General features: G+C 39.4%; 1 protein-coding gene across 8 annotated transcripts in view; it reads right to left on the bottom strand.

Annotated features, from left to right (window-relative positions):
* Positions 1 to 16,021, bottom strand: part of EEIG2 (EEIG family member 2) — a 117,847-nt gene that overhangs the window by 27,404 nt on the left and 74,422 nt on the right. For 3 of the 8 annotated variants that reach the window (XM_004002259.5, XM_060412315.1, XM_060412322.1), the window contains one exon: positions 10,333 to 14,377. The exons of the other annotated variants lie outside the window; for them this stretch is intronic. In XM_004002259.5, coding sequence (XP_004002308.2) covers positions 14,335 to 14,377 — 43 coding nt within the window. In that variant the 3' untranslated portion in view covers positions 10,333 to 14,334. Of the gene's footprint in view, positions 1 to 10,332; positions 14,378 to 16,021 lie in introns of those variants that run through there. 8 annotated transcript variants of the gene reach the window in all.

Below are 16,021 nucleotides of genomic sequence, written 5' to 3'. Positions count from 1 at the left end.
GAGGCTTTTTAGTTCCTCTTCACTTTCTGTCATAAGGGTGGTGTCATCTGCATATCTGAGGTGATTGATATTTCTCCTGGCAATCTTGATTCCAGCTTGTGTTTCTTCCACCCAGCATTTCTCATGATATACTCTGCATATAAGTTAAATAAGCAGGGTGACAATATATAGCCTTGACGTACTCCTTTTCCTATTTGGAAGCAGTCTGTTGTTCCATATCCAATTCTAACTGTTGCTTCCTGACCTGCATACAGGTTTCTGAAGAGGCAGGTCAGGTGGTCTGGTGTTCCCATCTCAGAATTTTCCACAGATTATTGTGATCCACACAGTCAAAGGCTTTGGCATAGTCAATAAAGCAGAAATAGATGTTCTTCTGGAACTCTCTTGCTTTTTCCATGATCCAGCAGATGTTGGCAATTTGATCTCTGGTCCTGTGCCTTTTCTAAAACCAGCTTGAACATCAGGAAGTTCATGGTTCATGTATTGCTGAAGCCTGGCTTGGAGAATTTTGAGCATTACTTTACTAGCATGTGAGATGAGCACAATTGTGCGGTAGTTTGAGCATTCTTTGGCATTGCCTTTCTTTGGAATTGGAATGAAAACGGACCTTTTCCAGTCCTGTGGCCACTGCTGAGTTTTCCAAATGTGCTGGCATATTGAGTGCAGCACTTTCACAGCATCATCTTTCAGGATTTGAAATAGTGCCACTGGAATTCCATCACCTCCACTAGCTTTGTTCGTAGTGATGCTTTCTAAGGCTCATTTGACTTCACATTCCAGGATGTCTGGCTCTAGATGAGTGATCACACCATCATGATTATCCGGGTCATGAAGATCTTTTTTGTACAGTTCTGTGTATTCTTGCTACCTCTTCTTAATATCTTCTGCTTCTGTTAGGTCCATACCATTTCTGTCCTTTATTGAGCCCATCTTTGCATGGAATGTTCCCTTGGTATCTCTAATTTTCTTGAAGAGATCTCTAGTCTTTCCCGTTCTGTTCTTTTCCTCTGTTTCTTTGCATTGATCACTGAAGAAGGCTTTCTTATCTCTCCTTGCTATTCTTTGGAACTTTGCATTCAGATGCTTTTATCTTTCCTTTTCTCCTTTGCTTTTTGCTTCTCTTCTTTTCACAGCTATTTGTAAGGCCTCCCCAGGCAGCCATTTTGCTTTTTTGCATTTCTTTTCCATGGGGATGGTCTTGATCTCTGTCTCCTATACAATGTCACTAACTTCATTCCATAGTTCATCAGGCACTCTATCTATCAGATCTGGCCCTTAAATCTATTTCTCACTTCCACTGTATAATCATAAGGGATTTGATTTAGGTCATACCTGAATGGTCTAGCGGTTTTCCCTACTTTCTTCAGTTTAAGTCTGAATTTGGTAATAAGGAGTTCATGATCTGAGCCACAGTCAGCTCCTGGTCTTGTTTTTGTTGACTGTATAGAGCTTCTCCATCTTTGGCTGCAAAGAATATAATAAATCTGATTTCGGTGTTGACCATCTGGTGATGTCCATGTGTAGAGTCTTCTCTTGTGTTGTTGGAAGAGGGTGTTTGCTATGACCAGTGCATTTTCTTGGCAAAACTTTATTAGTCTTTGCCCTGCTTCATTCCGCATTCCAAGGCCAAATTTGCCTGTTACTCCAGGTGTTTCTTGACTTCCTACTTTTGCATTCCAGTCCTCTATAATGAAAAGGACATCTTTTTTGGGTGTTAGTTCTAAAAGGTCTTGTAGGTCTTCATAGAACCGTTCAACTTCAACTTCTTCAGTGTTACTGGTTGGGGCATAGACTTGGATTACTGTGATATTGAATGGTTTGCCTTGGAAACGAACAGAGATCATTCTGTCATTTTGAGATTGCATCCAAGTACTGCATTTTGGACTCGTTTGTTGACCATGATGGCTACTTCATTTCTTCTGAGGGATTCCTGCCCACAGTAGTAGATATAATGGTCATCTGAGTTAAATTCACCATTCCAGTCCATTTTAGTTCGCTGAGTCCTAGAATGTCGACGTTCACTCTTGCCATCTCTTATTTGACCACTTCCAATTTGCCTTGATTCATGGACCTGACATTCCAGGTTCCTATGCAATATTGCTCTTTACAGCACTGGACCTTGCTTCTATCACCAGTCACATCCACAGCTGGGTATTGTTTTTGCTTTGGCTGTGTCCCTTCATTCTTTCTGGAGTTATTTCTCCACTGATCTCCAGTCGCATATTGGGTACCTACTGACCTGGGGAGTTCCTTTTTCATATCCTATCATTTTGCCTTTTCATAGTGTTCACGGGGTTCTCAAGGCAAGAATACTGAAGTGGCTTGCCATTCCCTTCTCCAGTGGACCACATTCTGTCAGATCTCTCCACCATGACCCGCCCGTCTTGGGTTGCCCCGCGGGCGTGGCTTAGTTTCATTGAGTTAGACAAGGCTGTGGTCCTAGTGTGATTAGATTGACTAGTTTTCTGTGAGTATGGTTTCAGTGTGTCTGCCCTCTGATGCCCTCTTGCAACACCTACCATCTTACTTGGGTTTCTCTTATCTTGGGTGTGGGGTATCTCTTCATGGCTGCTCCAGCAAAGCGCAGCCGCTGCTCCTTACCTTGGACGAAGGGTATCTCCTAACTGCCGCCCTTTCTGACCTTCAACGTGGGATAGCTCCTCTAGGCTCTCCTACGCCCGCGCAGCCACTGCTCCTTGGACGTCAGGTCGCTCCTCCCGGGTGCCGCCCCTGGCCTCGGACACGGGGTAGCTCCTCTTGGCCTTTCCTACGCTGTCGCAGCCTGGCACTCTCGGCCGCTGCCCCTGACCTCGGATATGGGGTAACTCCTCTTAGTGCGCTGGTCGCAGCCGCCCAAACTGGGTAGAGTAGCTTTAAAACCTCTCCCTCCTTTGGGCTTAATTCTAACCCGTGATACTTAGCCTAAAACGCATATACAACAGGAATGCAGGTATTTGAGAGAACAAAACCTCAACAGTCAAAATATTTGCCCATGGTTTCTGAGTTTCGCTCTCTGGAGCTTACTAGCTGGGATTGAGGGGGTAGCAGCAGTAGGAGAAAGAGAAATATAGTTTCTTGTATTGGGCTTCCCTGGTGGCTCAGATGGTAAAGAATCTGCCTGCAATGCAGGGAACCCCGGTTAGACTCCTGAATTTGGAAGATCCCCTGGAGAGGGGAATGGCTATCCACTCTAGTATCTTTGCCTGGAGAGTTCCCTGGACAGAGGAGTCTGGTGGGCTATAGTCCATGGGGTCACAAAATTGGACACGTACATAATAAGAAAAAAAGTTGTCTAAGTGAGACATTTTTTTCTAAAGCCTAGGAGTGCAGAGCTTAGCCAACCAAGAGACTGCTGTACCACACACGGACCCCTGTGCAAGCATATGTCCATCTTGCCCTTCCACTGTACTTCATGTGCACCCTGAGGACAAAGATATTTGAGCTTTAGCTACCACTCAGCAGGTTCCAAACCAGTGAAAAAGAAAAGGGAAGGGACAGAGGGCACGTGCCAGCTGTCTGGTAAGGTTTTTTGCACTGCTCCTGATTCTTGGCCAGATGGAAGTCTCATGGCCAGGCCTTACAGCAAGGGATGCTGGGAAGTGGAGCCTTTTATTTTGGGATGCCATGTGCCCATGTGGTAGGTTTCTGCCAAGGAACTAGGGGGACAAAGGACATTGTGGCAACCTGCCAAAGCTGGAATGTCCTGAAACAAGCTGTGGCTTGTACCTGGGAAGGGCTTCCTTGCGGGGGAGTGGGAAGGCTGTAATTCTCAAGCTGAGTTTAGAACGGTTAATAATTAAGTAGATGGAAAACGGATTTGGTGGGAGATGGTGAGTGAAAAAAAGGGATTCTGGGAGAGAACAGTATTAATCAGACTGTTCTATCAGATCCCCTCTGTGTACTTAACACTGATTTTACTCCCGGAGGCATGCAATCTAGACTTTGCACCCCTACCCTGCCCAAAGGGCCCTCTGTCCTCACCTTTCTAGGCCTATGCAGCTTTCTAGGGTTTCCTCCTCATTTCTCTTCTGTTAGAGGCAAGATCTTCTAGCCAAGACTCCAAAAATCTACTTTGTTCAGGCTTAATCACCTCCCAGAAGTGTTTAAATGCCCATGACTGCTGTGGGTGATATTCCCCACAGCTCCCCCACTTCTCTGTGGCTCCTATACCTGCCTTCTTGATTTGTCTTTACCTCCATATCTTGATACAAACCTTTATTTGCATGTTGAATGGTTCTAAATTGGGGGTCAGTAAATATTCCTCTGGGGACAGAGTAACTTTCAGTGTTGCAACATATAACTGCATGAGTTGACTGGAAAAATGGACACAATAATTCTACATGTCTTTCTACATGTCTTCCTGAGACCAAATAATTAAATGTCTGATTTAAAGAAAACAGCACTGGCAACCCTACTCGTATCTGTATATGTGATGAGTTGCATGGTACCTCGCCAGGTTCTAAGTGTCTGTGATACCCATGGAGTGTGGGTACCTGCTGAGATGCAGTATAGTCTCCTCCAGGCACTCCTCTGTTACTCTTGCCTCCTGCTTGCTTTACAGTCATGCCCAAGGGCAGCCCTCAGCTCACTGGAAACCAGCTCCCCAGGGTGCAGTGCTGGAAGGCCTGTGGCTTTTCCTGACTCCCAAGGATAATTTGCTAGGAGGTTTCTGAAAGTGAAAGTGAGGCCCCTCCCTCCACGGGATTCTCCAGGCAAGAGTACTGGAGTGGGTTGCCATTTCCTTCTCCAGCCTCTCAGGAGGTTTCTGAGAAGTGACATAATCTTATCTGAAATTTGACAATCATGTCTTGCTCCCTCCCCTCCTGATTTGTGGGCTGCATATTAGTAGGCAGTTTGGTGAAGTGTTTTATATAATTTAAAAATCTTTTCATTGATGGAATTTAAAGCAAACTTCATACAATTTTTTTTTTTTTTTTTTTGGCTATGCTGCATAGCTTGTGGGATCTTGGTTCCCTGACCAGGGATAGAACCTAAGACCTCAGCAGTGAGAGGACAGAGCTCTAACCACTGGACCACTAGGGCATTCCCTAAACTTATTGACTTTAAACTTTATAAACTTGAAAATTTTTCCTTAGTGCCTGCCTTTGGAAACACCGCTGGGAATCTGCTTCCTCTCAAATTCATTGCTTTTCTAAGACAGTCCACTATTCCTTAGAGAAGTCCAGTGGATAAAATATCTATTCTGATATCAATTATTTCATATAAATGGTATTATATGTTTTTGATGCAGCTTTATCATTAGTAATATAAAATTCATTTTCATCTATTTTTATCCCATTCTTTTTAATGACTATGTATGCTTTTTAATGAAGTGGAAATAGTACTGCAAGTTCATTTTGAAACCTAGACTGCTTATAAAGGTGTAAAGAAGAAATCCCTCAACAGTTTGCGCCCAGCCCTTTCATTTCACTCCCTAGAAAACTATTAAAAGTTTTTTGTTCCCCATTAAATTTAAGTACAAGTAAATTACAGTTTTGGAAAGACTAGTGGCCTTTTAGTGGGGGCAGGTTTTTTTTTTCTCCTAGGAAAACCATTTGAATGGGTCACACTTTTGTAACTATGAAGGCCTTAAGAATAGCAAACTTTGCTCCCGGAATTCAGGTACACTGTATGACAGTGAAAAAGGTTGTTCTGTAGGAGAAAGAGTTTTATTTGCAGATTTGCTTGGAAAGTTACCACTACTGCCACCATCATGGCCCACCCACCAGGTTAGATTGAAATTTATGCTACTCGGTATTAGCTGGAACTTACCGGCCCTTGTTCTGAGTGAAATTTGCCTGTAATTCCTATTTGCATGGTCTGGGCAACTCCAAAACCCCTTTAAGAATTTCTGCACAGCTCACAGCACTCCCTTGTAGTGCAGTTGAGATGTGAAACTGAGCCCCTTCAGTGTCTCAAGACATTCCACAGAGCCCCAGTCTCAGCACCCTTCCCTTAGCTTCTCACCTCTTCACCCCTTTCCTTCCTAACCCCCCTGTTTATAGCATACCCAGCAGATCAGCTCTCTTTAAACTGCTCTCAAGCCTCGGGGGCTCATTTCTGTCAGGAAGTTATTCCAAATGAAAGTAATTTCTTTGATTAGAGTTTGGGTACCAACAAAATCACCTCATTATAGCTGGTACTGTGGAGACAGCCAAGCAGCTGTAGGCTGGAGGCCAGGGATAGTGTTGCCAGTAGTGCCATGGCGGAGTCTTACTAGATTATACTTTCATGGAGCATGCAGGTGTTAACTATGGTCAACATGGGTTATTATTGAATGTGGATATCTTTGGGGATATCCAGAAGTAGGGAATATTTAAGAGTATTGGTAAGATCTAGGAAGCCAGCTGGTAGGAGCTGGAAGTCAAGTTTGTACAGTAAATGTTAATTTCACTTCTTTTGCAACTAGTTTTGATGCCACCATTACCCTAAGTTATACACCTGTCTCAACTGTCAATGGCCTCTACCCGTTTACCTGTTGGGTTCTAAGTTCCTGTTAAACTGTATGTACTGTGTGCCAGCATTGCTCCCTATTCCATGTCATCCTGTAATATATGCTGTGACCAGACCTGAAACTAGTCAAACTCTGGTCATTCTGTTCTTTCCTGGAAGTGCTGCATTGCTTCCTATTTCCACACCTCATCCCACACTCAGATATTTTGCCTTCGTTGAATTGGCTGTTTTCCCATGCCATGTCTTTGTCCAGCCTTGTCCTTCTGGAATCCCTTTATCATGCTGACCTCCCAGTCTTTTCTAGGAGGAATCGTGTCATTGAACTTACTGAATCTTTGGTTAATTCCATACTAAAAACAGTTTTGCCTTGTTTAAGCAGAGTATACAGTGCTTTAAAATCTTTTAAAGTGCTTGAAATTTTTAAATTTAGTACTGAGAACATATAAAATATGTTTTTCCTTTGGTCTTAATTCCAAAGAATATAGGAATATAGGAGAAAGAAGAGCCAGATATAGGCCCATGTAAGAGAGGCATTTTTGAATGGAATCACTTAAGTTCAATACCAGAAGGTGGCATACTTTTCCCACTTAAGAGTAAATGCATTCATTTGCTTTGAGGACTCCCTATAAATAAAATGCAAAAAAAAAAAAAAAAAGTCTAGTTATGGCTATTTTCTTTAGATGTTTGAAGCTTTTGCTATGCATATTCAGGAAAATCACTGTTGAAATGGTTTCAAGATCTATCAGTGGAGTCAGTTTCTTAAGAGAAATGGTTGAAGAGACATCACTTAGCTGAGCTGTAATGCATAGGAATGGGGTCTAAACTAATTCCTACAGAATGGTCTTTGCATTTTGTTATTATATGGTCCCTATGGCATAGAGATCACTGATTCATGAGAGTGTCTAAATTTAGGCCTTTTCTATTTATGTTTCCTAAATTTGTGTTACATCTTGTGTAATGTGGGATGAGTTAGCTCCACCAAAGACTGCATATGATGCAAAGGAAAAGAAAGGTTTCATTCCCTTATATCTGCTGCAACCAGGTATATGCTATGTATGTACAGGAAGGAAAAGGTAAAATAAGGTGAAAGAAGGGGGAGGATGTAAGGAGGAAGGGAGAAAAAACTAGGTGTTGAGGAAAGATGGGGTAAGTTATGAGAAGGCTGGACCTGGGAACCCCATGCTTGAGACATGGGCAAGAACGTCTGAAGGGACAGGACACAAACAGATTGGAAGAATTAATACTGCTAAAATGACAACACTACCCAAGGCAATCTACAGATCCAGTGCAGTTCCTAGCAAGATACCAAGGACATTGTTCACAGAACTAGAACAAAACTTTAAGAATCTGTATGGAACAAAAAAGACCCAGAATTGCCAAAGCAATGCTGAGGAAAAACAGCAAAGCTGGAGGCTTAACCCTCCCAGAAATCAGGCTGTACTACAAAGCTACAGGATCAAAACAGTGTGGTATTGGCATAAAAACAGATATACAGATTAATGGAACAGAGTAGAGTGCCAGTAATAAATCCACACAACTATGCTAAATTAACCTATGACAAAGGAGATAAGAATATATAATGGAGAAAATCTCTTCAACAAGCGGTGCTGTGAAAGCTGGATAGCTACATGTTATAACCAATGAAATTAGATTAGATATCCCTCACAGCATATACGAAAACTCAAAGTGGTTTAAATACCTAAATTTAGGACATGAGGCCATAAAACTCCTAGAAAAGAACACAGACAAAACATTCTCTGACATACTCATAGGAATGTTTTCTTAGGCCAGTCTACCAAGGCAACAGAAATAAAAGCAAAAATAAACAAACGGTACCTAATGAAACTTAAAACTTATTATGCACAGCAAAGAAATGATCAATAACAAAAAGACAACCTATGGAATGGGAGAAAATATTTGCAAATTATATGACTGACAAGGGGTTAATACCCAACATACGTAAAGAGCTCATACAACTCAACATAAATAAAAAAGACAACCTGACTAAAAAATGGGTAGATCTGAATATTTTCTAAAGAAGACATACAGATGGCCAAGAGGCACATGAAAAGATGCTCAATGTTGTTAATCATCGGAGAAATACAAATCAAAACCACAATGAGATAACCACCTCACACCAGTCAGAATGGTATCATTAAGAACTCAAATAACAAATGCTGGTGAGGATACTGAGAAAAGGGAACTCTTGTACACTATTGGTGGGAATGTAAATTATGTGCAGTCACAGAAAAAATATGGCAGTTTCTCAAAAAATTAAAAACTACTATATGACCCAGCAATTCCACTCTTGGATATATATCTGAAAAGAAAAAACTAATTTGAAAAGATATGAACCCTGATTTTCACAGCAGCATTATTTATAAGATGTGGAGTCAATCTAAGTGCCCATCAACAGATGAATGGATAAAGATGTGGTATAGATACATTCAGTGGAACACTACTCAGCCACAAAAGCAAGATTTTGCCATTGCAACATGGATGGACTTGGAGGGTATTAAGTGAAATAAGAGAATGATAAATTCTGTATATTATGAATCTAAAAAATAAACTAGTGAATATAACAAAGAAATTTACAGATATAGAGAACTTATATACACTTACAGAAAACCAACTAGTAGTTACCAGAGGGGAGGGGCAAGAGGGGAGGGGCAAGACAGGGGTAGGAAATTATTGTTTTTTAAGTATTTATTTATTTGGCTGTGCTATATCTCAGCTGCAGCACTGGGGATCCTTGATCCTTGCTGTGGCATGTGGGATCCAGTTTCCTGACCAGGGGTCAAACCTGGAACCCCTACTTTGGGAGCTCTGAGTCCCAGCCACTGGACCACCAGGAAAGAACCACCCCCAAGGATTAAAAATTCCAAATTATTAAGTATAAAATAAGATACAAGGATATACTATACAACAGAGGGAATATAGCCAATATTTTGTAACTATAAATGTAGTATAAGCTTTAAAAATTGTGAGTCACTATCCTGTACACCTGTAACTTCAAACTGTACATCAACTATATTGAAAAAAAGAGTCTGAGGGGACAGATCAGAGGCTCCTGCCAGGTTCTGCTGTGATCTGGCACAAAGTCACCTGGAATGATCCTGTGTACTGAGGAGGAGGTTTGAGGGTTTCACCTAGAGTGGTCATAGCCCACCCTACTTCTGCCAGCAAGCAAGGTACTTCCTCCTTAACTTATGTAACTTTTCATAATCCGCACCATCCAGGGAAGTCATGACGGTCTGCAGGGATCTGGGTTCAAACTCATAGTGAACCACAGTTCCTTATTAACTTTAAATTGCTGTTATAATTTGATTATCTGCAGAGAGAATGTGTTGACGTTTTCCCTCTCTGTGAGGACATTTTAGTCAAAAAGAACAGTCTGTACAAAGTTGTGGTGATCATGAATATCATTTAAAGACATGATTTTAATGTCTAAGAGTGCCACACTTATTGACCATCTTCTGTCTTAACACTAGAATTAAGATGTGTATGTAGATGCCACACAAAGACAAATTTTAGCTTGATCAAACACTTAAGTGCCTACTAAGTGGCATATTCCTAACATTAGCTTTTATGTTCTTCATCATAACCGGAAAGAGTTGGTGGTATTACCTCCATGCTAGATTAGAAAGCAGGTTCTGACGGGAGTCTGAATTCAAATTCAGGTCTGTCTCATTCCAAAGTCCACGCTCACAGGACTGTAGAGAAGTCTATAAACCTGGTATACTACTTGGTCATAAATAAAGGGAAACCCTAGGGAGAAGTTATACACTGGTCGTTTCCCTTTGGTTTTCTTTTGTTGGCAAGAATCTGGTAGATTTCTGACAGAATCTTAGCTGAAATTTTAAAGGATAAACAACATTCTAAACTTTAAGATATGATTTTTATTGAACATGTGTAAGAGTCACCTTTACATTACTCAAATATTTTACAATAAAAAATTAGTTTTGGTAAAAAAAAAAAAAGGAAAACATTTCCTGGATTAATAGTTGGACAATTAACAAAAAATATAAATATGAAGGTCATTTTCCATGTATTAGAGATTAGAATACTAATGGAATCACTTCAATAAAATTTTACTCATAAGCATTTACATGATTACCCACAACTCTTATCAACTTCCAGAGGACCAAGTAAATGTATAAGAGGAAGGTGATCCCCAAAATAAGACATATCTCCAAAAGAACCAAACTGAATATACCCTAAATGTCTTCCTGTACGTGAGATTTGGTCAATGAGTATCAGTAAGAGAATTCTTTATTATATACATAGGATGAACATAAACACTTGTGAATGTGGAGTTTGTTGTCCACATAAATTAAAAATGTTGCAAATTTTGTCATATGGAGAGTAGTTAGAGATCACCCACATGACCACTTAAAATATACTGTGTATATATATTATATTCTAAAGAGTCATATATAAGGGAATAAGGCCTTTAAATCCAAAGCAGTCTTAAAACAGGTTAATATAGGCCTGTTTCATCCTTTGTATTTTTAGACTTCATATTCTTTAACATCTCAGTTATTAAGACTATGTACAGTACCTAAGCCAACATATGAGTAATGGCATAACCCAATTCAACTGTAGTATAGGTTATATTAACATGACGTACCATCCAGGAGAACTGACCAAGCATAATTCCTGAACTGTCCCAGTTAAAGATCTGTTAAAATGCAATCCTGTCATATGAGCCTAGTCTCTTTCAGAACATTATCATATGTAATGGAAGCGTAACATTTCAGAGAACTTCAATGAAGTATTTAATAATACTATTAGCATGAACTTGCAAGTAGTCTGTTAGCATGGAAATCTTAAAATTCTAAAAATACTTCTGGATGTTTTAATATATCAAAACTCATTGACAACTGAATCTGTTTTGACTGGAAGCTAGAAGATTATTTTTCCTTCTAGCAACAAATGGGCTAAGTGGTAGACACCTGTGGCTCATGGTTTCTATTTAAAAAACAAAAAGCACATACAGAAGAATCTAGTTTGGAAAGCATTACTCTGATAGTATTTTGCTGGAATGGGTTGGTGGACTTAAGGATTCTTGGTCAAGACTTTCTCAGATTCTAAGTAACCAATCTCAATCAGTTGTCTGTATATAGAAGCCTTCACCACCACCATTGCTAAGGGGAGTCGACAGTCAGTGTGTAAATTAATGGCCCAGGGCCTCCTCTGCCCTTAGCGACCCTTCACATTCTCTCTAATCTTGGTCACCAGCACAAGTCACAGGAAGTGCCCCCCCACCAAGGTATTTAAGACACTGCATTATCTATCTGATCAGAAATACTTAGCTTTAAAAGATCATGAATCCTTTTTACGAGGGAAGATTAGAAAAAAAAAATGTTATACATCTGCAAATTCTCCAAGACTAGGTGATATAAATATTAGATTTTAATATTAAAAAAATAAAATTTGTAATATTTAAGTTAAAAATTTATTAACAGTAAGTTTTCAAATTTATTTTCTAAACTCAAAATGGAAACAAAAGTGGACTTGGTATTTAATAAGCAGGTTTTTTTGAATAGCTACATGGTTAAGATACTAATAGTACAATAGTTCAAGAAAAACTAGAAAGTAAGACACACAGGTCCTTCGACAAATATTTTCGAGGAATCTAAAGAAATCCAGTTGCAAAGTATGCTGACAAAACACAAAATAGAATAAAATAAATCCAGACTTTCACTGACTACAGAGGACACTTATCTTTTTTCTTCCTAATGTTTCTACTTATTAAAATATTGGTTATATTTACTACTACATTAATCAAGATACATCTGGTGACTGCTCAATCAAAGGCACAATTTTCAAAATCTCTCCACATTTTGTTTTTTAAAAATAATTCTCTATCATCTTAACTATCAAGAGCCAGTCTTGTATTGGGCCAAGGGCAGTCAAAGATGAGTAAGATGGGGGCAGTGTCCTAACCATGGCATCACTTACGTATCTGAAGAACATCCTCATGGAACCTAACTTACAATCTAGTTTTTATAATCACTTTCAAAACTGCAAAATTATCTGTAGAGATGCCAATAAAAATATAGAACTAATACTTTGAAAATAGAAAAATACGTTTTTAAGACGTCATACTAAATATCTCTCTAAACAATATCTTCACATATCTCTTAAAAACTTTGATTTTCTTTTTCCCATAATATATAATGAATGGATCAATTCACCTGTTTATTCATAGACAGCAAGTCTTTGCCACTTAAGGTAGCATTTTCCTTGGTTAGACTAAAATGTTCAGGTCAGTGTTTTTCTTCAAAACAAATCTTAACAAGAAAGTTTAACTAATAGTCAGAAAATTCTATCTTTCAACATTCAAAATATCCCCAAATAGGGTGTTATCTCTTTAAAAAAATCAGCATCTATTTATAAAAGTAGTACTGAATTAATTTGGAATACCCAATCATTGAAATATTTAAAAAAAAACCCTAACATGAATTATTCAAAAACTTTCAAACCTTTAAATTTGGATACTAAAATAAATTTTCTTTAAAAATAATATTTTTTCCCTTATTTTGCCAACATGGAAATACTAGACCAAAGTAACTCTAACACACTATATTTCTTGGACCTGGTTTTGAAAGTTAAGGACTGGGAATTACTGGTTCCATAGGAGCAACATTCTTTTCAGTGACTAATTGAGTCCAAGAAAACAGATCTTTCCACACAGAAACTGTCATGTAAGACCAGAAAAACTCTTGAGGTTTATCTGCTGTGCTATTTAACTGGATCCAGATCAGATATTTTTACTTTAAAAGCTCTACTTGATGTATGTTGTATTCTATTCTTGCCTCAAAATAACTAATTTCTGATGCAGCTAAGAAGAAAACTGAAAACAACGGGTCCATGTCCGTAAGGTCAAGCGTCTCTCCCTTGTTCTTTATCCATTACCTCCTTGGAATAATTTTCCGTTTCATGTAAGCTTGACTCTTCAGAGAAAAGGCAGTTTTGTTTCTGACTGCATCTCAATTTTCCTCCTGTTGTTCTAAAATTTGACTCCTAAACCCAGCAGATATTATGGTTAGTTAACAGAGCTCTTACGTTAGGGCATCTTAAGGAAGCTTAACATACTAAATCTTATACTTCTCTTAGTCTTTCATATAGCACTAATGGAAATTCTGCAGCCCATCTAATATTAACAAGTAATAACACGTACTGCATAATAATAGCATTATACTCATTCACGTATCTCAGACTTATAACACACACTTGTTTTTCAGTTTATGACTGATTCGTTTAGAATTAAGCATTTTACATATTTAAACTGTAGTAGAACACCTTCCCAAAGCACAAGCACCCACATTTTATATCAATTATTGCATCAAGAAGAGTGACTGAATTTAGTACAATACTGTAAGGAGTATATTATACCTTCCCAGGAATTATATCTATTCTTGGCAGAATTTATAGTTTAAATTATTTTCACTTCTTGTCTCGCAAACACAAAATTTAAAAGCTAGAGCCGAATCGGTTGAACATGTCTTTCACAGGTTTGACACTTAAACACTAAAACTATACTCAGATGTATAGTGTTTTTTTCCCATTGGATGTTTTTACAGAAAAAGCAGACTTTTCATTATTATGTGCAGTGACCACAGAGGCCATGTTCCTATAAGCACACGTGGCACACTGCTCTGGTACTACCATTCCGATGTTCCCTCTTGGTAGGTGAGAAAGGAGAGTGGTGGGCACCTTCAGAGAAGAAATCAGTGTTGACTTTCCTCTTGATAGATGAACATGCTTCATTTTTTAATAGGTTCATTTGCTCTAAGTGCTTGAATAAAGTGCTTTAATAGCTCAACTGCCCACATCTTAAACCCACAGGGAAGCGTCAGTTCACCAGCTTGACTTCTAGCGTTTGATCACAACTTGTTCATAAGCTCCAGACCCCACCCTAAAAATAGGGAAAAGACAAAACAAAACTTCAAACTTGTGAACTGCAGTGTTTGAGACTGTTCCAGGTAACCTTGTCCCCAAAGAGATAGTGCATTAGACATTTTCTGCTTGATTTGATATCCACAAGGCTTATAGGTATCACAGAGAGAAAGTACTTTTAAGTCTTACATGTTTATTAACTGCTGCACTGGGATTAGTCTGGTTCCTGATCACCTCATACTTATGTTTCCAAATTCTTACTGTGTCAACATACTGTGGCAAACATGTTTATATATAAATCTGAAATGTATTGGCTCTGGTGGTTCAGGTCTTGCACTGAGTTAACAGATGACAGTTTCTAGTAGCATTAGTAGTGTGGTGGTGTCTTTACATATTTAACTTGGAAGTGCAAAATTTATTTTAGTTAAATGCAAATGTCTTTGTAAGTGGTCCATATTGTAAATTATATCTATGTAAATGCAGATTAAAGGGGAAAATGATCTTGAGGAGGGATTTATTTCTTTACAAGCTTGGTTTGTCAGCCTGCTGGTTGTCTCCCACATCTACTCTCCCCCTTCCCATGGTTTTAGCTAGGTACAGGTTGCTTGGCTTGAGAGCACATTTCCTACACTCTTTTGTCTGTAAGTGTAGCCTTGTGACCAAGTTTCCCCCAGGGAACATGAATGGAGACATGCCAACTTCTTCCTCCCTTACTTAAAGGGAAATTGCTTGTGCCTTGGACGAGTAGCAACTTTGACAACACAGGTTAAGGAGAATGGTAAAGGACAAAACAGAGGTACCTGCATCAGTGAATCACTTCTGGGGCAAATTTGTCCCTCCAGGCTGGCCATTTTATTTTGGAGTCTCTTTATTACAGCAGCTTAGCCTTTGCCCTAATATGCCCGGTACTATCTGACCTCTATTAATGAAATACGGAGAATACTAAAGGACTTAAAATTTGCAAGCTTTGTGAATAAAAGTATTTAGAAATAAAAGGCCTCATCAACAGATTTTCTTTTTTTGCCTTTTTTTTTTTTTTTGTTTGTTTTGTTATTTTTGATGCACCTGGTACCTTGGCCTTATGTTACAATGGAATAAACATGCATGTTCCTTCTATTGTTTCTTGGTCTAGGGTAAGGTGTGTGTGTGTGTGTGTGTGTGTGTGTGTGTGTGTGCGTGCTGAAGGAAAGCATAGCATTTATCACAAGGTACCAAGCAAGGAGTCCAGGGCAGGTAATACTTAAAACACCCAAACTAAGAATTCCCTGGTGGTCCAGTGGTTAGGGTTGGACTTCCCAGGTTGCGCAGTTGGTAAAGAACCTGCTGCCAATGCAGGAGATGCAAGTTTGATCCCTGGGTCTGGAAGATCCCCTGGAGAAGGGAATGGCTACCCACTCCAGTGTTCTTGCCTGGAGAATCCCATGGACAGAGGAGCCTGGTGGGCTACAGTCCACAGGGTCACAAAGAGTCAGAAAGTCAGAAAGAGTCAGAGTTGTGACCACACACACTCACTCCAGTGGTTAGGACTCTGCTGATGGCATGGGTACAATTTCAGTCCCTGTTGGGGAGCTAAGATCCCACAAGCTGTGGGGTGCAGCAAAACACACACACACACACACACACACAAACAAAAAACTCACCCGAACTCCCCTAATAAAGGTTT

Source organism: Ovis aries, chromosome 1 (assembly GCF_016772045.2).
Source record: "Ovis aries strain OAR_USU_Benz2616 breed Rambouillet chromosome 1, ARS-UI_Ramb_v3.0, whole genome shotgun sequence".
Lineage (NCBI taxonomy): Eukaryota > Metazoa > Chordata > Mammalia > Artiodactyla > Bovidae > Ovis > Ovis aries.
Note: the sequence above shows the minus strand (reverse complement) of the source record. Positions and strands in the feature narration are given on the sequence as shown.